The sequence below is a fragment of the Antechinus flavipes genome, chromosome 3, assembly GCF_016432865.1.
Source record: "Antechinus flavipes isolate AdamAnt ecotype Samford, QLD, Australia chromosome 3, AdamAnt_v2, whole genome shotgun sequence".
Taxonomy (NCBI): domain Eukaryota; kingdom Metazoa; phylum Chordata; class Mammalia; order Dasyuromorphia; family Dasyuridae; genus Antechinus; species Antechinus flavipes.
The window spans coordinates 53,613,113-53,637,776 of NC_067400.1; the positions used below are offsets into that span (position 1 = coordinate 53,613,113).

At 36.0% G+C, this 24,664-nt stretch overlaps 1 protein-coding gene across 1 annotated transcript; it reads left to right on the forward strand.

Annotated features, from left to right (window-relative positions):
• The first annotated feature begins 18,710 nt into the window (after window positions 1–18,710).
• On the forward strand, window positions 18,711–20,542 carry LOC127556998 (CXXC-type zinc finger protein 1-like). Its single transcript, XM_051990494.1, is given in 2 exon segments — window positions 18,711–19,269; window positions 19,272–20,542. Coding segments are annotated over 2 exon segments (1,830 nt in total).
• Window positions 20,543–24,664: the final 4,122 nt, after the last annotated feature.

A 24,664-nucleotide genomic window follows, 5' to 3' on the forward strand; every position in this document is an offset into this window, starting at 1 on the left:
GAATTAACTGAGAAATTAAAATTATTTACCAGCTGAGTTCATATGAGAATTCTGGAGAATGAGGAGCCTCTGGGGAGTAATACTATTAATATTGTCACCTTTGATTCTCGAGAAATATGTCTGAGTCTTTTTGTTATCCCATTTCTCCTACAAGTGATAAGGCTGAAAAAAACAATAGAATTGCACATTTCTGGTGAACTCTTTTCCTGTGAACTGAGACCACTCAAAGTTTGGTACAGGTGTCATGGCTATACTCTAGACTTTAAGGGATGATTTTGAAGTTCAAAGTGACATCTTTAAAGTTTGTCTGCTTCCCACTGAGGATGACTTGCTCAGCTCCTGCTGCTAGCTATCTGATGTTCTACTTTCAAATGGGTATTGACAGCAAAAAAATAAGCTTTTTTGTAGCCACCCTTCAATAGGTAGCTGGACCCTTCTAGTAGGCAAAATGTTTTAAAACTATCTATTTGTTTGGGATGCCTCACTTTGAAAATGACATGCTGACTTTAAAAAAGAGCAAATTTCCTTTTGTTCTGAATTCTCAATCAGATTGCCAGGAAAATTGGGAAAATGTATATTGTATGAAGCTTAATAGAGATAGGAGAGGTGATTAGTCCATTCTCTCACTTTTCTCCACCATTTCATAGTAAAAGCTGTCTCAGAAAAGGATTTTGTGGTAAGTTAGCAGTCACACAAGAAAAATTCACACATGAAAGCTATCAAAATATAAATGTCTGGAGCCAAATTTATTAAAATGAAGTTTTGAGATGAAGTCAGTGGGTCTTCAGTCTCAAAGCATGGTATAGGAACACAGCTGTTGATTAGATTCCTTAGTACTTCCAAATGATGTCTTATTTTGCAAAAATTTCCTTATCTGTCATTGAGTTTGCCAACTAACTGGGATTCAGGTTATCCTTGAAAAAAGCAGCAATTTAAAAATGGAAGTTTCTGGGTTTTTATTATGTATAAACAATCTTAACTCCCAGAATGGGCTATGACATCTCTCATAGGTTTCCCCAGTGCTCAATCTTGCTTTGAATATTTGAGTACATTAATTGGTGGGAAGACAAGAGTGTTATTTAAAGCTTCTGTTTCCCAAAATCTATTCTTAGTATATTTAAAGAAATACTTTTTTCCCATAAACTAGTCCAAAAGGGAGGATGCTCTATGTGGTTATCCAGACCATGAACCCAAAACTCATATAAACAAGGAAGAATTCCTTAATTTATAGGAATTCAAGGTTGTGATGAATTACAGAAAAAAAAGAACAACAAAACTACTATCTAGCTGTGTGATTGAGAACAAATCACTTAACCCCAATTGCCTCAGCACAAAAAAAAAAATTAAAAAAAAAAAAAAAAACCCTACCGGGACATGAACAGAAACAGAAAATAATGTAAATTGCTTTTTTATTGTAAGTAGTTTTCTTTCAAAAATCAGACAGGAAAGATAGTAATCCCATAAAAGTCAGCAAAATATGAAGTTAAGATTAGAAGAATCTGTAATATGAAATCTTGTGAAAAGTTAAATAGGTTCATATAACTTGAAGTTGGAAAAGAGAGAATCAACTAAAATGAAACGTAGGTGGTATGCAAACTTCAAATCAAGGCAGAATGCTCATTAGGAATGTGTTCTACCTTGCCTATTTGAATAAAAGGACAGACCAAACTAGTTATTAACTTAATTGAGCTGAAAGTCCATCAAGCTGAATCCTGGGGTAGATGTAGTTTTGCATCTGGGTCACCTTTAATTGTGGTACTCTCTAATTAATTACATGCTGATACTTAGTAGGTATTTTTTTTATTCCTTCACTCTTCATGGGTAGATTATCAAGTTTAGAATAGTAATTCTGATGTCAAAATAAAGCAGCCGCCTCTTAGAATCTCTCCCTTTCTTTGACTTAAATTGATGAACTGTTTCCTTACAGGAAACCAGACTTGATTCATTTAATTTCCTATTTGCTTTATCCTATATGATCTTAATTCTTTACATGTTAGTCCCTCACCCCCACAACAGAAAGTAAACTCCTTGAGACAATATACTGATTTTCATTTTATTTTTGCATCTCCAATATGTAGCACTTGATAATGTTTGCGGATTGGATTGGATTGACTTGGACTGGATTGGATGTGATTTCAGGGAAATTTAATAAAATCTCTTTTTCCCCATTTGTCATATGTCTCATTTCCCATAATATCTAGTGATTAGCAGAAGAGTAGTGGATAAAAATTTCTCAAACCTGAAAATTTAAGAAAAAAATTACAAATTCTGGGTTTTGTTAGAGATAAGTAAAAGCGGCAGTTTGTGTAACACTTGATTAGAGTTCTCAGCAATTTTCATGGAGAACAATAAAAAACTATGTATGTACACTTATGTCTAGATATAGCTCAGTGCATGCATACATACATACATACATACAAGCACACATACATATATGTGTATGAATCCTAATCCTTCCAAATTAAGAAGGCTTTAAACTGATAGGATTGCCTCACAACTCTGTTTATGCTGCTTGTCTTCTTGGTAGAGGAAATTACCAATGATACAAGTATTAAGTGAGAATGTGGCTCCTTGTTTGATGAACATATTCTTCCTCAATAGGAAGGATGAAAGACAATTAGATGGGTCCAAGCATCTTTTCCTTCTCAGTCCCCACAAAAGAGTGGCGACACTTGGTGACAAAACAATCTGTAACCTAAAATTGTGGAAACTAGTCCTAAAACATCAGGGATCTGAAGGCAACCATGGGGAATGGCAAGCTTTATAACCAATCAATCAACAGAAGTTTAATAAGTACCTGTTCTGTGCCAGTCATTACACTACAAAATGGCATGTAAAGAAAGGTAAAGGCAGTGCTTTCCCTCTAAGAGTTTGCATTCTTACAGGGCAGACAAAGAACTATTTATAAGATGCATACAGAGGAGGTAAAAGGCCATCCCAAAGTGAAAAATCAAGCAGCTGGGAGAACTTGAGCTGAGTCTTGAAGGAAACCAAAGATTCTAAAAAGCAGAGATAAAGGAGAACATTATTGGCACAGGTAATACTTTGTGCAGAGGCATTAAAATAAAAATAATACTATCACTAAGTTTTGAGAAGTGCTTTATAAATATCTCCTTTCCTCTTAATACATTGTTGGTGGAATTGTGAATGGATCCAACCATTCTGGAGAGCAATTTGGATTTACTCCCAAAGGGCTATCAAACTACATACCTTTTGACCCCGCAGTGTTACTAGTGGGCTTATATTCCAAAGAGATCTTAAAGAAGGGAAAGGGATCCACATGTACCAAAATGTTTGTGGCAGCCCTCTTTGTAGGGGACAGAAACTGGAAACTGAATGGGTGCCCATCAGTGGGAGAATGGTTGGGTAAATTGTAATATGTGAATATTATGGAATATTATTGTTCTGTAAGAAATGACCAGCAGGATGATTTCAGAAAGACCTGGAGAGACTTACATAAACTGATGCTGAATGAAATGAGCAGGACCAGGAGATCATTATATACTTCAACAACAATACTATATGATGATCAATTCTGATGGACACGACTCTCTCTAACAGTGAGATGACTCAGACCAGTTCCAATGATCCTGTCATGAAAGGAGCCATCTACACCCAGAGAAGGCCTGTGGGGACTGAGTGTGGATCACATCATAGAATTTTCACTCTTTTTGTTCATCATTCAGACATTTCTGTCACATCCAACTCTCCACAACCCCATTTAAGGGCTCTCTTGGCAGAAACACTAGTGTGATTTGTCCTTTCCTTCTCCAGCTCATTTTATAGATGAGGAAACTGAGACAATCAGTTCAATGACTTGCCCAATCTCACCCAGCTAATAAATGTCTGAAACCACATCTGAACTCAAGAAAATGAGTCTTACTGATTCTAATCCTGATTTCCTGGCACTTTATCTACCTCACCACCTAGTTGGAGGATAAATTTAAAAAGCTCAGCATCTCAGGCAGAGATTAATGAGTGTTAGAAACAAAGGCCATTTAATTTACTCATTGTGATGGTGAAAAGTGGCCCTCCTAGCTTTGTATTAGCCACAAATTTGACAATCATGGCATCTAGGCCTTCATAATGTAACTTATAAAAAGTGTCAAATAGAACATTTTCAAGAATAGATTTTGGTATTTTTCACTAGATGACTGATCAGTTAATTATTTTGTAGTGTTCAGTTGTTCAGCCAGTTCCAAAATCCACCTAAATGCATTATAAACCAGCACATAATTGTCTAGAAATATGTTAAGAGATTTTGCCAAAAATTCACAGGAAATCCAAATATACTTTGCTAGCAGTATTTATTCTCTTGGTATGCATTTCTGATAACCTTACTGAAGATGAAAGGATTGGGCCAGATGCTTTTAAAAATTCCTTATATTTTTAATACCCTATGAGAAGAAACTCAGAATCTTTGCAGGCGCATTTCAAGTGCAAAATATTTCCCACAAAAATTGGAAGGAAAAAAAGAATTGGAAACAACAAAGGACAGATTTGTCAGCTAATCATCACTTTGATTAGATTGTATCAAGTTCTTTTCAAATATGATCCTTGGTTTAGGGTCCTCTTTAAAGTCACAACTTCTATCCTACCTAAAATTGTGGGAATCTTGGCTTTAACTGGATGCCAAACCTATATGGAATAAGCTCCCACAAGCTATCTATCTTTTGGCTGAGATTTGGGATATTGCAGGCTGGAGAATGTGTAAGTTTATCTGCTACTGCTTGGGGATATCTGGAAACATCAAACTTCTATCTCCATAGATTTTAAAATAAAGCCTATGAAAATAAAGTCAATTATGCACTGAGTTTTTTTCATGAGTGTATTCTCTAAATCAGTACTAGTTAATTGAGATGAAAGAGAGACCAAGAAGGACTTCCCCTAATCAATGACACCTGCTACAAGCCCTAAAAGAAGATGAACATTCTAAAAAGTAGATATGAGAAAGGATGGCAGATATCCTGTACAAAAGCCACAAATAATGGAAGAGTGGAAGATTTGTGGAATAACAAGTGAATTAATTTGGTAATTGAGCAAACAAAAGGAAGTGTTAGGAAAAGACTCAGGAAAAGTAGGGTAGAGACACATGAAGAGAAGACTCAAAGGTAAGAATTTATTTTGCATGAATATGTATATTTATTGTAATGGCTTTGTTTTTCTTTTAAATAGAGAGATAAGAGGGACAGAAAAGAAATGCTAGTTAATTAAAAATGATATAAGTGACAATTTAAAAAATTAGAAGCAATAATAGTCACCAAATCTTCCTAAGCAAAAGGAGATATCATTAGTCTTATGCTTAAGGCAGATAACTTTGGCAACTGTATGAAGGATAAATATTTTTTGGGGGGAGATACTTTTCCTGTTATAAAAAAGACTTGAAAAGATTCCTATATCTAGAACATTTATCCTATCTCATAGAAAATTTCCAAAATTAAAATTATGTTCAGAATCTAGCACTTAGATAATTTCTAAAACTGTGAACTAGACTCAACCAAACAAGCCATCTTTGTTCTCACCCACCAGAAGGCTCACATTATGGGCTCCCAATAACTGTTACATAAATAATTTTAAAATTTAGCATGTTTTTACTTCTATGTTTTCATTTTAAATGCTTTTCTCTCAGATGATTTAAAATAACACATACTAGGGAGCACACATTATTTTTGCATACTTATTATCCTTTCAAATAACCCCTGGACATTTTATCAACACATACCCTGGGAAAAAAATCTGCCGAATGATTGATAAGATTTTTGTTTAGAATTTTCTATTCAAACAGAGGAGTCACTTAATAATCGATGGCCATTTCTCTAACTGATTCCTTGCCATCTCAAGAGTAACAAAACTCAAATGTGCCATCATCTTTGCCTAGGAGAAGCCATTTCAAAGGCATTTTTGCTTGGGAAAGAGGCTCTTGGCTAAGTTAAGAGAAGGTTCAGATTTATTTTGTGGAAATTAAGTAGCATGGTATGGGGAAAGAAAGTTTTCCTTGAAGACTGAAAGATCTGAATTCAAATCTTCTCTCTTATAAGAATATGAGTTTTCTCTCTAATTTCTATTTCCCAGACAAATTTCTAAGACAATAATTGATTTTTTTCACTGGAAGTCTTATACATGGATGAACTCACAACTTAAGCCCCTTCCTACATTCTTTTCTCCTCTCTCATGACCCACACCATGCAATGTTCCAAATCTTGTTTGGTTAAATCAGATGAGTGATCACTAGACTTGTGGTATCATAAGTATTAGGAGTTCCAAGCAAGGAAATTTCCTCTGCCATTGGAGATGGGCATTTTTTTTCCTGTACATTCCAGTCTTTATTTTTTTGAATAGGGCATTCACTCAGACAGAATGTGTCAGTGAGTCCACTTGAAAATAGATATCCTAATTCCAACATGGTCTATCAATTGGAGTAATGAAGTGAGAATACAGATTTAAAAGAGAATTCCTTCTGTCCACTCTACAACTCTGTTTCTGTCTCTTTCTGTGTATATATATATATGTAATATATATACATATATTTATATATGCATACATATATACACAAACATATGCATATGTATATGTACATATACATGTGGAAGAATTATTTCTCTCATATGAATAGCCAATTATTAATTAGATTAAGTTTTTTTTAAAATTTCTCTTTCCACATTTAGAAATAAACCCCATGTAGGCTAATACAGTCAGTCTTTGAGGGGTATTACTGAGGGGTAATTGAGGGAAATTACTGCTCAAAATTTTGCTCCATCTAATTTAGATGGAATAGTTAACTAATCCACTAGAAAAAACTTACAAAGAAAAACTAATCTAAGTGAATTTTCATCCCATTATCATTTACTCAGTTTTGGGGGTACATCCTTTGTCTAAGTTTCCAGAGGTTGAGAATATAAGAATGGCATAATCAAAGTCATGTTCTCCAATTCCTCATTATAATATATGCATCTGTAATTATAATATTGATTCTCTCGTTAATGATTAACCAATCAGAGTTGATTATTACCTATTAGGAGCACCCATTCTTCCAAAGCTAAATAAGTATAAAGAGTTCATGAGAAGGAGTCTTTAGTTTGTAACAGTCAAATGACCATCCATTTACTAGTTATTTACTAGTTATAATTAATAAAATTATTAATTACCCAGAAATTAAGTTTCTCTAACTTTTCATTCATCACTCATAGATAGATAGATAAGTAGAAAGATAGGTAAATACACACACATATCATATCCTTCTTCTGAATTTTCTCCACTTTATTAAACTGTGACAATCAGAACTAAATATAACATTCAATATCTGTTCTGACTGGGGAAAAATACAGCAGAATTTTTGCCTCTATTCCTTGAATATGAGTTTCTTTTTGCAGCCCAGAATTGCCCTAATTATATTTTGTGTTTTTGTTTTCAGTGTTGAAGCAGGAGGAAACAGGACAATGCTATGATACCACACTGTGAACTCATGTTGAATTTCAAAGTTCACTAAAACTTTTTTTTCTGACAAACTGTTTGTGGTCTGCCTTTCTTGTCACATAACAGTGAAGACAATTGTTTGAACCTCAGTAGGACTTTACATTTATCCCCATTAAATTCCATCCTACTAAATTTGGTCAAATATTTGAGCCTAACAAGATTTTTCTGGGTTCTAATTTTGTTGTTCAGTTTGTTACAGGCAGTTTGACACCCTGGAAATAAGGCATTGACTTTTTCATTAGGAAACTTGAATTCAAATACTTCCTTTGACAATCCCTGATTTATCTCTGGTAAGGTCGAGGTTCCAAGAGATTCTTCATGTGTCTAGTTGGACAAAACATGTGTTAAAGGGCTTTCCAATTTTTTTCCATGAGTCATGAAGTCAAAGATCCCTTCTAGCTTTGAGTATTCTTCTAATTGGATAAAGATGTTGTGTTCTGATCCAAGTCATTGATAATGAGTTCAAAGAGAATATGAACAACACAGATAACTTGGACACTTACCTGGAACCCTCATTCCAAATTGACTCAGGCCATTAAGCAATATCATTTTGAAGCCGACCATTTGATCAGGTTTGATTTCATCAATTGTATGATCACCTAACCCATATCTTTTCATCTTTTCCACAAGAATAGTGTGAGATACTTTGTTAAACATTTGATAAAATCTAGGTCAACTATACTCATAGGATACTATTGATCTGCCAATAAAATAAGGGGATAATCAAAGGATGGAGATGTCAACATTATACATGCTACTTACTAGTGGTGACTTCATAAGTCACTTAAACTCTGTGGGCCTCAGTTTTATCATCTCCAAGGAAGAAAGATTGAATAGAATTTGAATGTCCTTTCCAGTTTCAAATATATGATCCTATGTCGATTAATAAAAATGTATTAAGTATTTAACAATAAAGCAGCTAGATGATACTGTGTTTAGAGCATTGGACTTAGAATTAAGAAGGCATAAGTTCAAATCTAGCTTCACATACCTAATAACTGTGCAACTCTGGATCAGTTCTTTAATTTTTGTCTCTCAGTTTCTTCATAGGTAAATGGGAATTACAATAGCACCTCCCTTTCAGGTTTGATGTGAAGATAGAATGAGATATTTTTAGTGCTTTGGAAGTGTTATTGAAATACTTATTATTATCATCTTCATTAATTATCACTGTTTTAAACACTACACTAAGCATTGAAGATACAAAGAAAGATATAAACAGCTCCAATGGAGGATAAATGTATGTATATATATCTGAATATATAAAAGGTATATGAAAAATTGAAAGAGGACAATTTCAGAGAGGACCTCTAATAAAAAAAAAGTGGAAAAAAAGAGATGAATCTTAAACAAAGCATAGGAAACTAAGAAGCAGAGATAAGGCAAACAGAGCATTCCAAGTATGGGGGACAACCAGTACAAAAGCATGAATGAGGAGATAATGTGTATGAGGAATATTGAGTGGTTTATAGAGTTGGACCACAGACTCCATGAAGAGGAATAAAGTATTAAAAGGCCATAAAAAAGGAGTTATATTGTGAAGGACTTTCAAAGCCAAATAAAGGATTTTTATTTGATTTTGAGAAAACCATGGAAGTTTGCTGCAAGAGCAGAGGAGGAGTGGAATGATGTATACCTGATAAAAATCACTTTGGTGGCTCAGTAAAGAATGAATTAGAGTAGGAAGAAGTTAGAGTTATAGAGACTGGTTGGAAGGCTTGATCTAGTATGGTGTGAGTAGAAAGAGGGGGGGATATATAAGAGTTAGGAAGACCAATTGGAAGGCTACAGGTATAGTGATGAAGGCTTAAACTAGTATGATATAAGTCGCAGAAGGGGGGCTATGTAAGAGTTATTGTAAAGATAGAAAAAAAAGCAGTACTTAATCATTGATATTGGATAAGTTGGGTGGAAGTAAAAAGCTAAAAATCACAGAGATTGTGAGCCTGGGTGAGTCAATAAATAAAACATGGTGGTGCTCTGAAAGGTAACAGGAGGGTTCAGAGTATCCAAGGCTTTTTTTCTGGCAAAAAGATATCTATATTAGAAATGTTGGGATAAGGTGACATATAAAATGTAGGCATGTTGATTCTTTAAGTCCATCTCAAAGAAGCAGATATTACAAAAGATTCTTCCTAGACTTTAATAAAGTATTCACTTAGATTTTATATGTACTAAAATCTAGGCCTGGCTGTCCATTGCTAAAAACAAAGGAAAAAAATAAAGAAAAATACCACTGAGAATGCTAAAATTCAGAAGTGTGTCATTAACTTGGCAGTGAGTGAAGGCTGAAAGCACAAAACATCAATAATTGTTATTGTTGTTTTCCTCCCTGTGGCCTCTCATTGCTAACCACAAAATAAAATTAAGTTGCTTGCAAGGAGTAAGTGTTGTATTTGGCCCCAGAGAACACAACCCCCCCCCAAAAAAAAACTGATGGAACTTAAAGAGTAGGAGGGAAGCAAATTTCAAACAGAGGATTCCTAAGGTGAAAATTATTGCTCAGAGAGATAGTGGCATCCCCTCAAAGGAAGATCAAGCAAATATTGGAGAATCACTTGTGGGACATGTTACGGAGTGTATTCCTCTGTACAGATATGGGTTAGTTAAACTAAATTCTCTTAAATCCCATTTCAACACTGAGTTTTTGAGTCTTGATTTCAAGAATCTGATTACTTCTCTTTCAAATCATTTCCCTACATCAAAATATTTTCTAAAAAGACAATTCTATCTTCATTTGTGGAGAAGAAAATGGCAAACTAGAATTTTGCCCAAAAAACCCTCAGTGGAGTTACAAAGAGGCAGACATGACTGAAAGAACAAAACAACCACCACAAATCTTCCTATAAGCTCTTCAGTGAAATACTGAGAGGAACATAAGGGCTTATAAAATCATGAATCAATTTATTAATCAGAGACGTGCAAGCATGCAGTTCCCCAGCCCTACAGTCCATGAGAAGAACAATGATTTAGACATATAGTATAATGCACACAATGATAGAAAATCCAGATCTCTGGGTCCCTACCATTATGCAGATGTATGTAATGATAATTCAATTCTGTTAACAATCATTTATTAACCATCTATTATGTCCAAGTTATTCCAGGAGGCTCTAAAATAACAAAGATTTATTTTTAATGGAAAAATCTCTCCCTAAAAGAGTTTATATTCTAATGAACATATTTAAAGGATTTTAAATATATATGAAAGTTTATATCGCTTAAATATTTTCACAAATATAAACTAAGTTTCTCCCATTGCAACTTATTTGGTTTAAGCGGGCTCTACTGTGTCTTAAATTTTTTTTCTTCTAAATTGTCCTTAGAAAAGACTAGAAGTCAAATAAAGGTCATTTAATGTAAACAAAAAACTTTGTAGCCTCCCTCAGGAACCATTATCTTAAGCAACAAATATGCCAAATAAAGCTTTTTTAGGAACAGAAATAGAAATGTATGATTCAAACTGATAGATTGGCTGATGCTTAAGAAGTGAACCAAAAAAATGAATATATCCAACTCAAGGATTCTTACAGATCTTATTCATTAAGGTTCTAATTTTGTATTTGCCTAGATAAGGCCCCAAGAGAGAACTGAATGTGTCAAAGAACACAGACGAGGTGTTAAATTATTGGTTTTCCCCTTTGTCTTATAAGTATAGCCCAGCTAAAATGCTAACACAAATTTGGTTATCAAAATAGTCACTTATCATTTATTAAATGCCTACAGTGTGTCAAGCTCTTTCTTTCTATGTTTCTTTCATTCTTTCTTCCCTCTCTTTTTTTCTTCTTTCTTCTCTTTTTTTCTTTATCTCTCTCTTTATATCTTTCTTTATCTCTTTCTTTCTATCTCTTTTTCTTTCTTTCTTTCTTCTTCTACCAGATGTAGCATTTTATTGATATAAGGAATTTCTAAGGAAATTTTCTCTACCAGTGAAGTGTGTCACCTGCTATAGAGAGACAAGAGTTCACTGGAATGATGATTCTTATAGTTTTAATATAAGGGTTTCCTGAGGGGAAATTTTTAAAATCAAATTCTGAAGGGATTTGTAGCATTAAAAATAGCCTGAGTCATTATTAGGGCAAAAGAAATACTCAAGTATGGGAAGACCTTTCTTTTCTCAGGAAGGAATTCCTACTAATTTCTTCAGTCAATTCTATTCTACTAGCTAATTTCCTCAAGTAGTTTATTTTAATACCAGTATTTTCAGATTTTGTGTTCTGAATTAGGCTTGTGATCTTTGGACATATGACAGAAGAAGTTGATACTTAAGAAAAACAATGCACTTTTTCAGGGTACAGAAAAATATTTGAATTTGAGCACAAAAGACCTTATAACATCAGATTTCTCCTTTCTAAAATTCAAGGAAATGTCTAAGGAGAACTTTCTTGTTCTTACTTCTTTGATATGCTCACATTGACAGGGGAAATTCCAATTGTGTGCAAATAGTTATAAAATATCATCTCACAGGAGTCAGAGAACTCCATGCTCATAACACCAATATGTAATGTTCTATTACTAACCTTTGAAAAAAACTATAATGGAGCCAAGAGAAGAAAGAAACCATGTGAATTACAGCTTATGCCAAAGGCATAGTCCCAGATTTATAGTTATTATACCACCTGTGATGTTGAATTCAAGAAATGGTGCAGAAAAGTGGTCCTTACAGACTTCTCATGTGATAACTAAATAACAGAATGTTCTGAGGAAAAAAATAACCAAAAATCACATAAACTGAAATGACTCTTAAATCTCTTCTTGAGATGAGAAATAAATGACAAAACCACTTTAGGGAAATAAACTCTCTCAGATAAGAAAACAAAATCCTCTAATTCCACTTTTTGCCAGAAGTATTTCTAGATTAGACCATTTGGGTGAAGACTTTTGCTTCCCTCAAACTTTTGTGTCTAACAATTGGCTTTTCCCTTCTGTTCACATTAAACTCAGCTCAGCAAACATAAAAACTGTAACATAAAATGTAGGAAAACAGAAGGAAAGCAATCTCCACAGAATTAACAGCCTAACAATAAAAGAACATGAGAGGAGATTTGAGATTGATTCTGAATATTTATTATCAGTGTGCCTGTGGTCAGGAACAAAAAGTCCCATGTGGTAAGTGTGAATATTACCTTTTAGAATAACTTGGAGTGGTAATCGATCAATAGGATATATTTTTAACCCCTTGCACTTGGCAGAAAGACTATTGACTACACTGCAGTGAGAGAAGAGAGATAGTTTTTGCAAATGGTATTTGGATATCTGAATCAGAGGATAAAATACAAAAATGACAGACTGAAATTAAGAAACATTGCTCAGTATGTATTTACTAATGCTTTGAAACTGTAATAAAAATAATCTCGACATGAAGAGGGAAAAGTTGTCTATATATATAGCTATATATATAGAATTACTTAACATATAAGGAGAAAAATAGTTGAGATATTCAGTAATGCACAGGGCAATTTTAGAAATAGGTCAATAGAAAAACTTATGGCATCAAATGCTGATATACAAACATGTCAAAGGTAGCCTATAAGCAAGATGAACTAATCATCCTAATGAAAGGAGGTACAGTTGATCCTATGGTAGTATAAAAGTGGTTTTGGTGAGGATATCAATCAAATCACCCTTCTTCTTTGAAAGTAAGTTAATCTTAAGAAGACTAAGACAAATATTGATTTTTTTAATGGTCCTTCTCAAGAAAACAAAGTGGAGGGTGAGAGGAACAATAGACAAGCCAAAGCTGAAACTGAAGCACTCTCCACCTCCTTCCTCCCCAAAAGGCCTTATTAGGAAATTTTCAGAATTTTAAATGTGAAATTTGGAAATGGGAGGATACTTCAGTTGAACTGAGATGATGTTGACAACAAGAGAGGGCAGTTTGGACTAAGAAAACTTAGTCAACACCTGTGAGTCATCCATAGACTAAAAGACCAGTTTAAATAATACAAGCCATTTTTCAATTGATAAATGTTCAGAGAATATAAACAGGCAGTTTTTAGATGAAGAAATTAAAGTGATTTCTAGTTATATCAGAAAAATGTCTAAATCACTATTGATTAGAGAAATGCATATTAGGACAATTCTGAGGTACCAAGTCACACCTGTTAAATTGGCTTAGATGACTGAAAAAGATAATGTTGAATGTAAGTGGGAATGTGATTATTGGAGTTGTGCACTGATCCAACCATTCTGGGGAACAATATGAAATTGTGCCCAAAGGGCTATCAAACTGTGCAAACCCTTTGATCCAGCAATGTCTCTACTGGATCTGTATTCCAAAGAAATCATAAAAAAGGGAAAGGGACCCACATATGCACACGTTTTTGTAATGGTAAGGAACTAGAAACTGAGTGGATGCCCATCAGGTAGGAAATGGCTGAATAAGTTATGGTATATGAATGTAATGGAATATTATTTTTCTATAAAAAATGATTAATGGGATGACTTCAGAAAAGTCTGGACTTATATGAATTGATGCTAAGTGAAATGAGCAGAACCAAGAGAACAGTGTACACAGTAACAAGATTATGTGATGATCAGTTGTGATGATTTGTCTCTTTTCAACAATGAGGTGATTCAAGACAATTCCAATAGACTTGTGATGGAAACATCCACAAGCAGAGAGGGAGCTTTGGAGACTGAATGTGTATCTCAGCATAACATTTTCACCCTTTTTTGTTGTTGCTGTTTGTTTTTTCTTTCTCATTTTTTTTTTCCTTTTTATTCTGATTTTTCTTGTACAGCATGATAGATGTGGAAATATGTTTAGAAGAATTGCACCTCCTTAACCCAACTGGATTACTTGCTGTCTAGGGGAGGGAGGAGGGAGATGAGGGAGAAAAATTTGAAACATAAGATTTTGCAAGCGTAAATATTGAAAACTATTGTATTTTTAAAAATAAAAAGCAATTGTAAAAATTAAAAAAAATTAACCTCCCTTTAAACCTCAGCTTAGAAACTGAGTTATTCAAGAATGAGGTGGAAGGAAGATTGAATCTAGCACAAACAAGGAGAGAAAGCTCCAGAAAATTTCCTAATAAGGCCTTTTGGGGAGGAAGGAGGTGGAGAGTGCTTCAGTTTCAGCCTTGGCTTGTCTATTGCTCCTCTCACCCTCCACTTTCTTTTCTTGAGAAGGACCATGAAACCCTTGAAGGGGCTAAAAGATCTGAGTTTTATATCCCCATTGTTGTTCTAACATCATCCCTAGGACTGCAGCAGATGGCAGCAATTTCTACATTAAGAGCTGAGAAAAAAGACTTAGTGTAATATGGTAGATTTCATGTATCTTCAAGGATCTTAGCAAAGAATATCTTTGGCACCCTATGAGGGCAAAAAAAAAAAAAAAATGACTTCCTGGATTTATGAGTTACCTTTTTGCCAGATGTATTGTCCTGAGCTCACTCATCCCTGGATCATGTAAATACTTTTAGGGAGTGTTTTATACCAGTTGTTTATTATAACACCATAATATAGTACAAAGTAGTCACTGTCCTCCAACGTTCCTATTATTTCAACTCCAATAATCTCTTCTTCTTTCTTTGTGAGTCTCAGATCTGAAAAGTATTTTACCTTGTTGGTTTCTTCACTTTTTGAAGGATGAATGCAATTATCATTTAAATCTTTCTAAAAGTTAAATTTAAGATTGACTAAATTAAATCAATTGAGAAAGATGGCATGAAGCATACTGGTAGGGGGCTTATGATCTAAATATTATTTCAAAGGTATTCTTGAATTAATCAGAGGTGATTAACTAGGACATTGAGGAAATGTAGCTATCTTTCTGGGGATCCAATTTATAAACAAGAGTGGGAGTTGTGATAATTTTTCTAGAGCTAAGTCACTAAAACTAGATAGGATAACACCTTTGATCAGAACATCATGACTCTTTATATGTGTATCACATATTCAAAAGTAAAAATGCATGAATAAAAGCATGAAGTTGGGGGGATGTTGATGTAAGGAAATACAGGAAACAAAATTGGAAAGTATGAATGAAAATCCATGCTTTGGATGAAAATCAGCAGAGAAAGAATTACAAGTAATTTTTTTCAGCTGGGTGCATTACAGATTACTTAAACAGAAAGAGAAAATAAATAGGGAGTTTAAAACACAGATTAGTCAGGCATGATTTATTATTGATAAATGACTTTAAATACCTATTAATTTGTTAGAGCTCTATCAGAAGCAAAATAAGTCAGAATTTCCTGAAATTATTTTAATAAATTAATTCCTCAAAAAGTTGAGGAATCAACAAGGGAAACTTTTGTAGATTTGGATCTTAAAAACAGAGGAAATAGTTAATGAAGTGGGAGTTAATGGAAACTTTGTGGAAGAATGACCAATTTGTTGTAGAATTTTTTGCTTAACCCTAGTTCTTTGATTATCAATATATAATATTCCAGGACATGCAGTCTTTTATTGGAGTTCCCTCTAGGTTTTATGCAATTCTCATTGTAGCTATTTTGTTTTTGTTATTGTCATTGTTGTTGCTTAAAAAATTTTCTCTTTGATCTGGGGGCTCAGAATTTGGCAACGATGTTTCTGTATGTTTTCCATATAAGATCTCTTTCATGTGATTATTGATAAAAAAAAATGTTTTTTCTATTTCTACTTTCCACTCTTATTCTATTAAGGACAATTTTCTTTAATTATTTCTTGTGTTATTGTATCAAAGTTCTTAGATTTTAGATAGCTTTCAGGTAGTCCAATTATTCTTATACTTTCTCTTCTTTATCTATTTTTCAAATCTGTTGGGTTTTTTTTCGTATGAGATCCTTCACATTCTTTTCTATTTTTTTCATTCTTTATATTCTGTTTTATCATTTCTTGGTCTCTTATAACTTCACTAGCTTTCTCTTGTCCAGTCATAATTTTCTTTTTTAAAAATGTATTTATTTAAATATTAGCTACAAAGTAGAAAAAGAAAAAAAAAGTCCTCTACCCAGCAAAAGATAAGGGAGGATTCAAAATATGTGACAATAAATTTCCATTTCAAGAAAGCATATGTAATAATAGAAACTATCATATTTATAACTTTTCTTTTCTTCTCTGCTGTGAATTTTTTATTTTATTCTTTTCCCCCATTTCCTGTTCCCTATCTCTCCCAAGCATGCTACAGTGAAACATGGATACATTTATGTATATATTTATGTATGCATATATACATACACACATGAACACACATATGTATATATATAAACATAAAACAATATTAATATGTCTAACATATAACATACTGTTGTTCTCTCTTGATTGAATTTTTAAAAAATATTGACTTTGAGATAAATGATTAATACCCCCACTTTTTTCTCTAATAAATTCTCCTTCTGATCATTGTTATGTTTGTATATATCTCTGATTTCCTAACACTGCTCATTCTTTTACTTCTACCTATCAATTTGCTATTATTTAACCTCCTCTCCCACCCTAATTCTAATTTTCAGAGTTATTTTCTTCTTTAAGACTTTCTTTTTTGGACTTCAGTATCCTCCTCTGAAGATGAATCAGGTCTTCTCTATTCCCATAGTAACTTTCTATTGTTGGGTTCCTTTTCCTTTTCCTTTTTTATTTATTAATTTTTAAAAATAAAAGTTTGTTAATATAATCACTTCTAGTCCTGTGGGGAGGGGGAGGTGCCTCTAGCTTCACTACATTTCTCTCCTCTGACCTGGAACCCAAAATTTAAAACTCCACCTTTTTGTAAGTATCCATATCCAGCAGTGTCCCCTCCCAAAGTGTCTGCATTTATCTAGTTGGAGCTGGTTCCTGCTCTCCAGGGGCTGGCTCTCAGCAGGATAGCTAGGCTTGACATTCCTTATCAGTAGACTTTGCTTTAATTTTCCCAGATTTAGATCCCTAATTCATGGACTACCTGGAAAGTGAAAGTTCCTGTGGCTAGAGCTGAAGCTACTTTGGAACTCAGTTAACCCCTGCTTGCTGTTCTGAGGAAATTAAGCTAGAGGTATTTACACTTCATACTTGTTAATCCTATTGACTTTCTTCACATCTTTCTAGGGTTATTCCAGGTGGACCATTGTTCTTCTCAAACTCATATTTGTTTTTTCCACAGGTCTATGTTCACCCTGAGATAAATTTTGTTAATTTGTGGGGGAAATCTACAAGGCTTGAGATTTTCTGACCTACTCAATCATCTTCCCAGAATCCTCCTTCCTTTGAAAATTTTTTTGGTAGGGAAGGAGAAGAAAAATTAAAATAATAGGATAGAAACTAGCTTTTTGGAGAGAAAATTTCAAAGGGTTCAGGGAAAGATCTGTAATACAATAGATTGGTTCATCTTTCTAAATTAGCAACCCAAGAATCATACTTTTCCCCTCCTTTTTCTTTAGCCCCATAGTTAATCAGTTTCCAAATCTTGTAGCTTCTGTTTGCATGGATAGGATCCCTTACATGCATCTCATCTTCTTGACTCAATTTCTACCCAATTCAGATCCCCTTCACTTTGTTGCAATAGCTCTAACAAGCATTTACAAGAAAAATTTTAGTTATAAAATCAAATTAATAGATTTCCTAATTATTTCTAATAATTCCTAATAAAATCCCTAATAAAAGCTGTTTCTAAATAGTAACTCTCGTGGGATAGTTAAAAGTTTTCAGAGAGCTTTACATGTATAGTCTCAGAATGAATTGCAGCAGTAGTTGGTCTTCAAGGATATACTAAAAGGACCAATTATGGGGGTTGCGGTAAGAGGAATTTCTGTTTATGGGAATTTGGAACTAAATGGTCAGTAAGGAACCATTCATTTTTGAATTTCAGTGATTTTGTGTTTCTGACCCCACTTAGTGTTGACAACTTTTTTACATCTGAGAAATAATCTGGTAGGAGAAGAACCTCCGGGTTTCTGGCCAAAACAGATTGCTATTTACACTCTGGGGCAACCAAGTCCAAGCACTTACTATTAAGTAAGGGTGTGACTAGGACATATTGTCTGCCAATGAATGAGAGCCAGAGTGAATTGAGTTTAAGACTAGAACCTAAAAAGAAAGGTGTAAACTCCAAGATTATCTTTCCAGGTTTGGGCAGAGAATGTGAAAGAGAGTAGAGAGGCGGAGAAAGAAAAGAGTTCACAATTCAGTGTAGGACTGAAGGTGTTAACTTTCACCCTTGGAGATCTATATAAAAGGATCTCATAAAGTAAGGTGGCTTCTGATCTAGGAGAGTTAATTCAGTCGCTATCTCCGGCTCAGAGAGTTTTGGTTGTGCTACCAAAGGCGCTGCCATGGAGGGTGAATTTTCAAACCCAGAGACTGGAGTTGCCCAAGAGGAAGACTCCAAGTCTAACAATGGGGCGAATGCACACATTTGCTGTGTTTGCTTCCGGCCCAACACCAATTATTTCTTGATCAGCTGTGATAACTGCAGCAAGTGGTTTCATGGTAACTGCGTCAAGATTACAGAGAAGGTGGCCAAGGCTATACAAGAGTGGTTCTGTCTGCAGTGCCAGGAAAAGAACCCCAAACTGGAGATCCGACACCAACCCAAAAAAGTGTGCGGTGAGCGGGATGGGGAACCTGAGGCTAAGGCGAGGGACGGTGCTGGCACTCCGTGTCGGGAGATGGCCTCAGATCTCTTTTCAGAGTGTGTGGGAAGTGGGCCCATGATCCTCTCCAAGGACTGCACCTGTCCCCACAAGGAGACAACACTTGGGACTCTACAAGAAGTATCCAACCTGCAGAAAAAACGGTCAGCTCGGAGCTGTGGGGAGCGTGAGGCTTGCAGGAGCACCGAAGACTGTGGTCACTGTGACTTCTGCCGTGACACGAAGAAATGTGGGGGCCCCACAAAATGCGACAAAAGTGCCAGTGCCGAGACCGAGAATCCTATAACCATTCCCCTTCCTCCGTAAGCCCAGCGCCGGCTATGCGGAAACCTCTGGCACCGGAAGACCATTTCCAGACGTTAAAGGAGGCGCCGGAGGCTGTGGCCCCATTTGAGGCACTCTCTCTTGCGGAGCTGCCTCTGGACCCAGAGATCTACCCGGACTTTCCTGCTGGAGCCTTTGATGACCATTCTTTGCCATCGTTGAGTGATCCTGAGGATGACCCTTTCCTGGAGCCGGTACTTCGGGAACGTGGAGTGAGAGTGAAACACGTCAAACGGCTGTCCCAGACGTCAAAGCGGCAGCGGCAGAAGCAGAGGCGAAGCGAGAAGCGCAAACACCCGGAACCGCCAGATCCCGAGGACCCGGCCCCCTTGCCCCAGTGTCTGGGCCCCAAGTGCGTCCGGCCTGCCCGGCCAGGCTCCAAGTACTGCTCGGATGACTGCGGCTTGGCGCTGGCTGCCAGTCGCATCCATGAGATCCTACCCCGGAGAATCCAGGAATGGCAGCAAAGCCCGTGTGTCGCCGAAGAACTGGAGAAGAAACTGCTGAAGAAGATTCGAAGGGAGCAGCGGGAGGTGTGGCTGCACGTGCAGGACGCCGAGCGTCGTTTTCAAGAGCTGGAGGATGTCATCATCCAGGCCAAGCGACAGGTGGTACAGGAGAACGGGGAGAATAATAAGAGATACAGCAAGCATCCAAGCCAGCAGATCTTCTGTGTCTCCTGTGGTCACCCTGTCAACTCCCAGGTAGCACTGAGGCACATGGAGCGTTGCTATGCTAAGTATGAGAGCCAGGTGACCTCCGGGTCGCTGCAGCCCACGAGACTTGAGGGGGTCTCTCGGCTCCTCTGTCAGGTATACAGCCCCCAGAGCAAAACTTATTGCAAGCGCCTGCAGGTCCTGTGCCCTGAGCACTCCAGGGAGCCCACGGCCCCAGCAGATGAAGTGTGCGGCTGTCCCTTGGTGCGCAATGTGTTTGAGCCGACGGGAGACTTCTGCCGCCTGCCCAAAAGGCAGTGCAATCAGCACTACTGCTGGGAGAAGCTGCACAGAGCCGAGGTGTATCTGGAGTGGCTGCGGGCGTGGAGCAAACTGGAGGGGCTCTGGAAGCAGGAGCGAAACATCCAGATGGCAAAGGCCAACCGGGCCGGCCTGCTGGCCCTAATGCTGCACCGGACCACCCAGCACGACCCGCTCACCCCAGACCTGCGCACCAAGCCGGACCACTGAACCCCCCAGCCAGAGGATACTGTTTTTTGTGCTTCCGCTCCCACTTCCCACCCTCCTCTTCGTTTTATTCTCCTCCACATCCCGGCTTCCCTATCCCCATTTCCATCTCCTTCCATCCTTCCTGAGGGACCTATCCTGTTTCAGTCCTCTCCTCCTGCCCTCCCTCCTCCCCGTCTTCTCTTTGTCTACATCTACTATCCTCCCCATCCCCGCCCCCACGCGTTGGAGATGGGAAGTGGCTCTCCCTCCAGCTCGGCTACCTTCATTTCTCCAAAAGTGACTCCCCTCTGGGTTCCGCAGGACTCTGCAGTTAATCTGCTTTGGTGGACTTGTCATTCTACTCCAATATCTCTATTTGCCTCCATCTTGTGTTTGCCCCAGTCCCGTTCTCCTCCCCAACACTTTGGATAAAATGGAGGCTTGTTTAGTTTAGTCTTCTTAATCTTGATAGCCCTAAGTACCCTTCCAGCCGGCACCCCTCTAGTGATCGAAGCAGGAAGATGGAGGTCCCAAAAGGGAATGAGGAAGAGAGGACCTGGAGCTGAGGTCCAACCCTGAAGTTTGTTCACAATAAACTTTGGGGAAAATAAGAAAAAAAAAGTCCTTCAAAAGATTGGAACTTTTAAAAAAAATAGGATTTTGGAAGAAGGAGAGAACTCATCTCCCCAAGATATTGGTTATTAATAATAATTTCTCTCAGTGGCGTAATGGATATAAAGCTGGACCTGGAGTGAGTAAAACTCATGTTCCTGAGTTCAAATCTGGCCCCAGGCACTTAATAGCTATGTGATTCCCGGTGTCATTCAATCCAGTTTGCCTCTTTTTTTTTTTTTTTTTTAATCTGTAAAATGAGCAACCCACTCCAGCGTCTGCTAAGAAACCCCAAATAAGGATATAAAGAGGCAGACATGACTGAACAACAAATGTTTGTGATCTTATTTTTTATTAACCATGTGATTATTTAAATAAAATGTGCTATCATGTTTAACCTATATCCAGTTGCTTGATTTTTTTTGGGGGGGGGCAGGGAGAAGTGGGAGGAAAATTTGGAATACAAGGTTTTGTAAAGGTGTATTTGAAAACTATCTTTGCAAGCATTTGGGAAAAAAATACTATTTAAAATAAATAAATAAATAAATTATGCTAACAACCATCTCCCCTTGTTTATATACAAATGATGTTGGTTAAAATAAATCACATTAACAGAACCGTAATAACTTTGTGACTAGTATTCACAATAAAGTAAACAAAGAATACTGTAAGGCTGTCAAATTCAGGTTAAATGCAACTATCAGTTTTGAACCTAAAGAATGGAGGATTGATTTCTTCTTAGTAGAGAGAGCAGGGACAATGCAGGTGGAACAGTGCATGTACTATCAGTACCCAAAGTTTTATGCTTTGATTTTACTTAAATGTTTTTTTTTATTTATAAGAAAAGTTTCAACAGATGATGTCATAAACTAATGTTATATAGCTATGTCTTGAATAGAGCAAATAATAAATTTCATAAAGTGTCCATATACATATAGAAATTCAATTTCTATATATAGTTGAAGTTATAATTATATGAATTGTTGTTACTGATTCTAAGTCAATATATAGAGAGTGTATAAATTCTAATAATGTGATCATTTTATGAGATTCATTATATACACTACTGGAGACCTAGCTGGAAAAAAAATGGCTCAAAACCATAAAATAATAATAAAATAAACAAATCCAGAAAGAGGAACTGACAGAATTATGGATTTAAGGTGAAAATGGACTTCAAAGGACCAGAGCTAATCTGTTGCAGTCCTCTTATTTTGTAGATATGGTATAGAGAAGTATAACTTGTCCAAGAACACAGGTAGTAAGTGCAAGAGTCAACATGTGAACTCCAGTCCTCTCCATGATGTCATGTTAGGGTTTTTTTTTACTACCCCATGAACAATTATAAAAATCTGCAAAACTGCATATATGTTGCCAGTCCTCTCTAATGGAATATCCCAGCTCCCCTAAAGAACTTATATTAAAGATTAATTATTTTGTATATCACAATCATTTTAATTTTTTCTCCATTGCCCAATGAAAGAGCCAAGAGTGTTGGTGCTTTCCAAAAAACAAAGGCAAGACTAGACAGAACAAAACAGAAGGGAGCTTTTATTTATTGAGTGTTCCACATTAGACCAGCCAAACATCTAAAAGACAAATTAAGAGATAAACTGAAGTCAACTAGTTTAACTCCTTCATTCCTGATGAGGAAACTAGGTCCCAAAGGCAGGATTTCACACTTTGCCCAATGAATCCAAAGCCTATATTCTTTCCAATGTACCATTAGAAGCTCTCCCCAATTATTGCAGAAAGATATAGTGTGATCAACTAATTCAGCACTTCCCTGTAAAGAAAATTTTGTGTCCATGAGGCACATAAGAAGAGAAGCATTCCATAATAGGCAAACAGAACTTTTCAGTTTTTAGCACCAGACAGATTTAAAAGGGGAGTGGCCAAATATTTTGTATTAATTTAATAATTGGTTCATGTTCTCTATTGCACATAGTAAATATTTAGAAAGTCTTAGTTAAGTCAGAGCAGTCAAAGCTTTGCCCCAAGTTCTAAAAGCTTCAGACAGCTATTTCTTCCTTATTCCATTATAGAGCCTGGTGACCCTAAGTCTCAAAATCTTTGATAGTTCTGTATTTCTGTGGGGAATTGGAGGATTTCTCTAGCTGAGATAGGGTGAAGGAGAAAAACTGCTGATGGCAGGAAGAGCAACAAACTTCTCTCTTTTTTGCCTATGACCCTGGCCCTTAGTTCTATGGGAGATGAAAAAAGGAAAGCTTCAGGAAAAAGCACAGGAGTAAAGTGACTTTCAGTAGGCAAAAGTTAAGGGTAAAAGAAAAATGGATAGACTTTCCCAGGGTTCAGTTGGGTCATTTTTCTTTACCTTCCCCATTTTGGAAATCTTTTCCCCTGTTATTTCCCCTACAATCCTATATTTATACAGTTCAGTCTTAATTCACCCCTTTCCTATTCTTCCTTAAGTTTTCACTGAGCCTTCTAAAACCCTCCTTTATTATTAATAGACTGTTCTTCTATGAGATCACTTTCTCTGTCAATTTTTTCATCTTATAGAGCCTCACTGAAACTGAAATTTCTCCTGAAGATACTATATCTTATACCTTTTCCAAGACCTGCTGATAGCTCTTTCTCTTGATACTATGTTATAGAAGATCAGGAAAAGGATATGCATATAATACAGATAATATAAAGGAAAACATTGCTACTTTCACACCCCCTATTAACTCATGTTAAAATAATCACTCCTTTCTTCTGAAAGAATCAGCCTAGTTAATGAACTAGTCATTTCCTTGAGGGAAAGAAATCTAATCAAATTCAGTCAATCAAACACTAGTGTTCCTCTGAGTCAAGCAATGCATTTGACTGATATCCAAAATGATAGATATTTATATTTAGTATATTTAGATATTATATTTCTACTTGTAGCTGGAAGATATCTTAGATATCAACTAGTCTACTTTTGTTATTGTACAATTGAGGAAACTGAGTCCCAGAAGTAGCATTTAAATACAGGTTCAAATAATCTAATCTCTATACTCTTTACAATGTACATTAAAAATTCTCTTTGAATTTCTTGTAGAAAAAATAATTGATTGATATAATTACTGATATATTGGTTTAGGATTATGGGTATATAATGCATATTTCATATATATATTGCATGCCATATACTTATGCATACCATAATAAACATGTTTGCCATAAATACACATATGTATATAGACACACAAATATATATATGCATATATATATTTATGCATGTATAGACTTTTAATATGCATGGATATATGTACATATTTAGTCTGTATTCCTTTTTAAAAATCTATTGACCTAGAAGGAAATTATAGAGCACCAATCATTCTGCCTTTTTAGGTAGGATGCTCATCACACATTAAAAGACATTATTTTTAAAGTAACTTTTGAAGTTGGTTAACATCTATATCCATCACTTTGGGCTCCTTTGCAAGAAAAATTTACCACAGAAATGCCAGGAGGACTTATGGGATGGTAGATAATTCAGCTCTTCATGATGGCAAATACAAGTGCCATGAAAATTGAGTG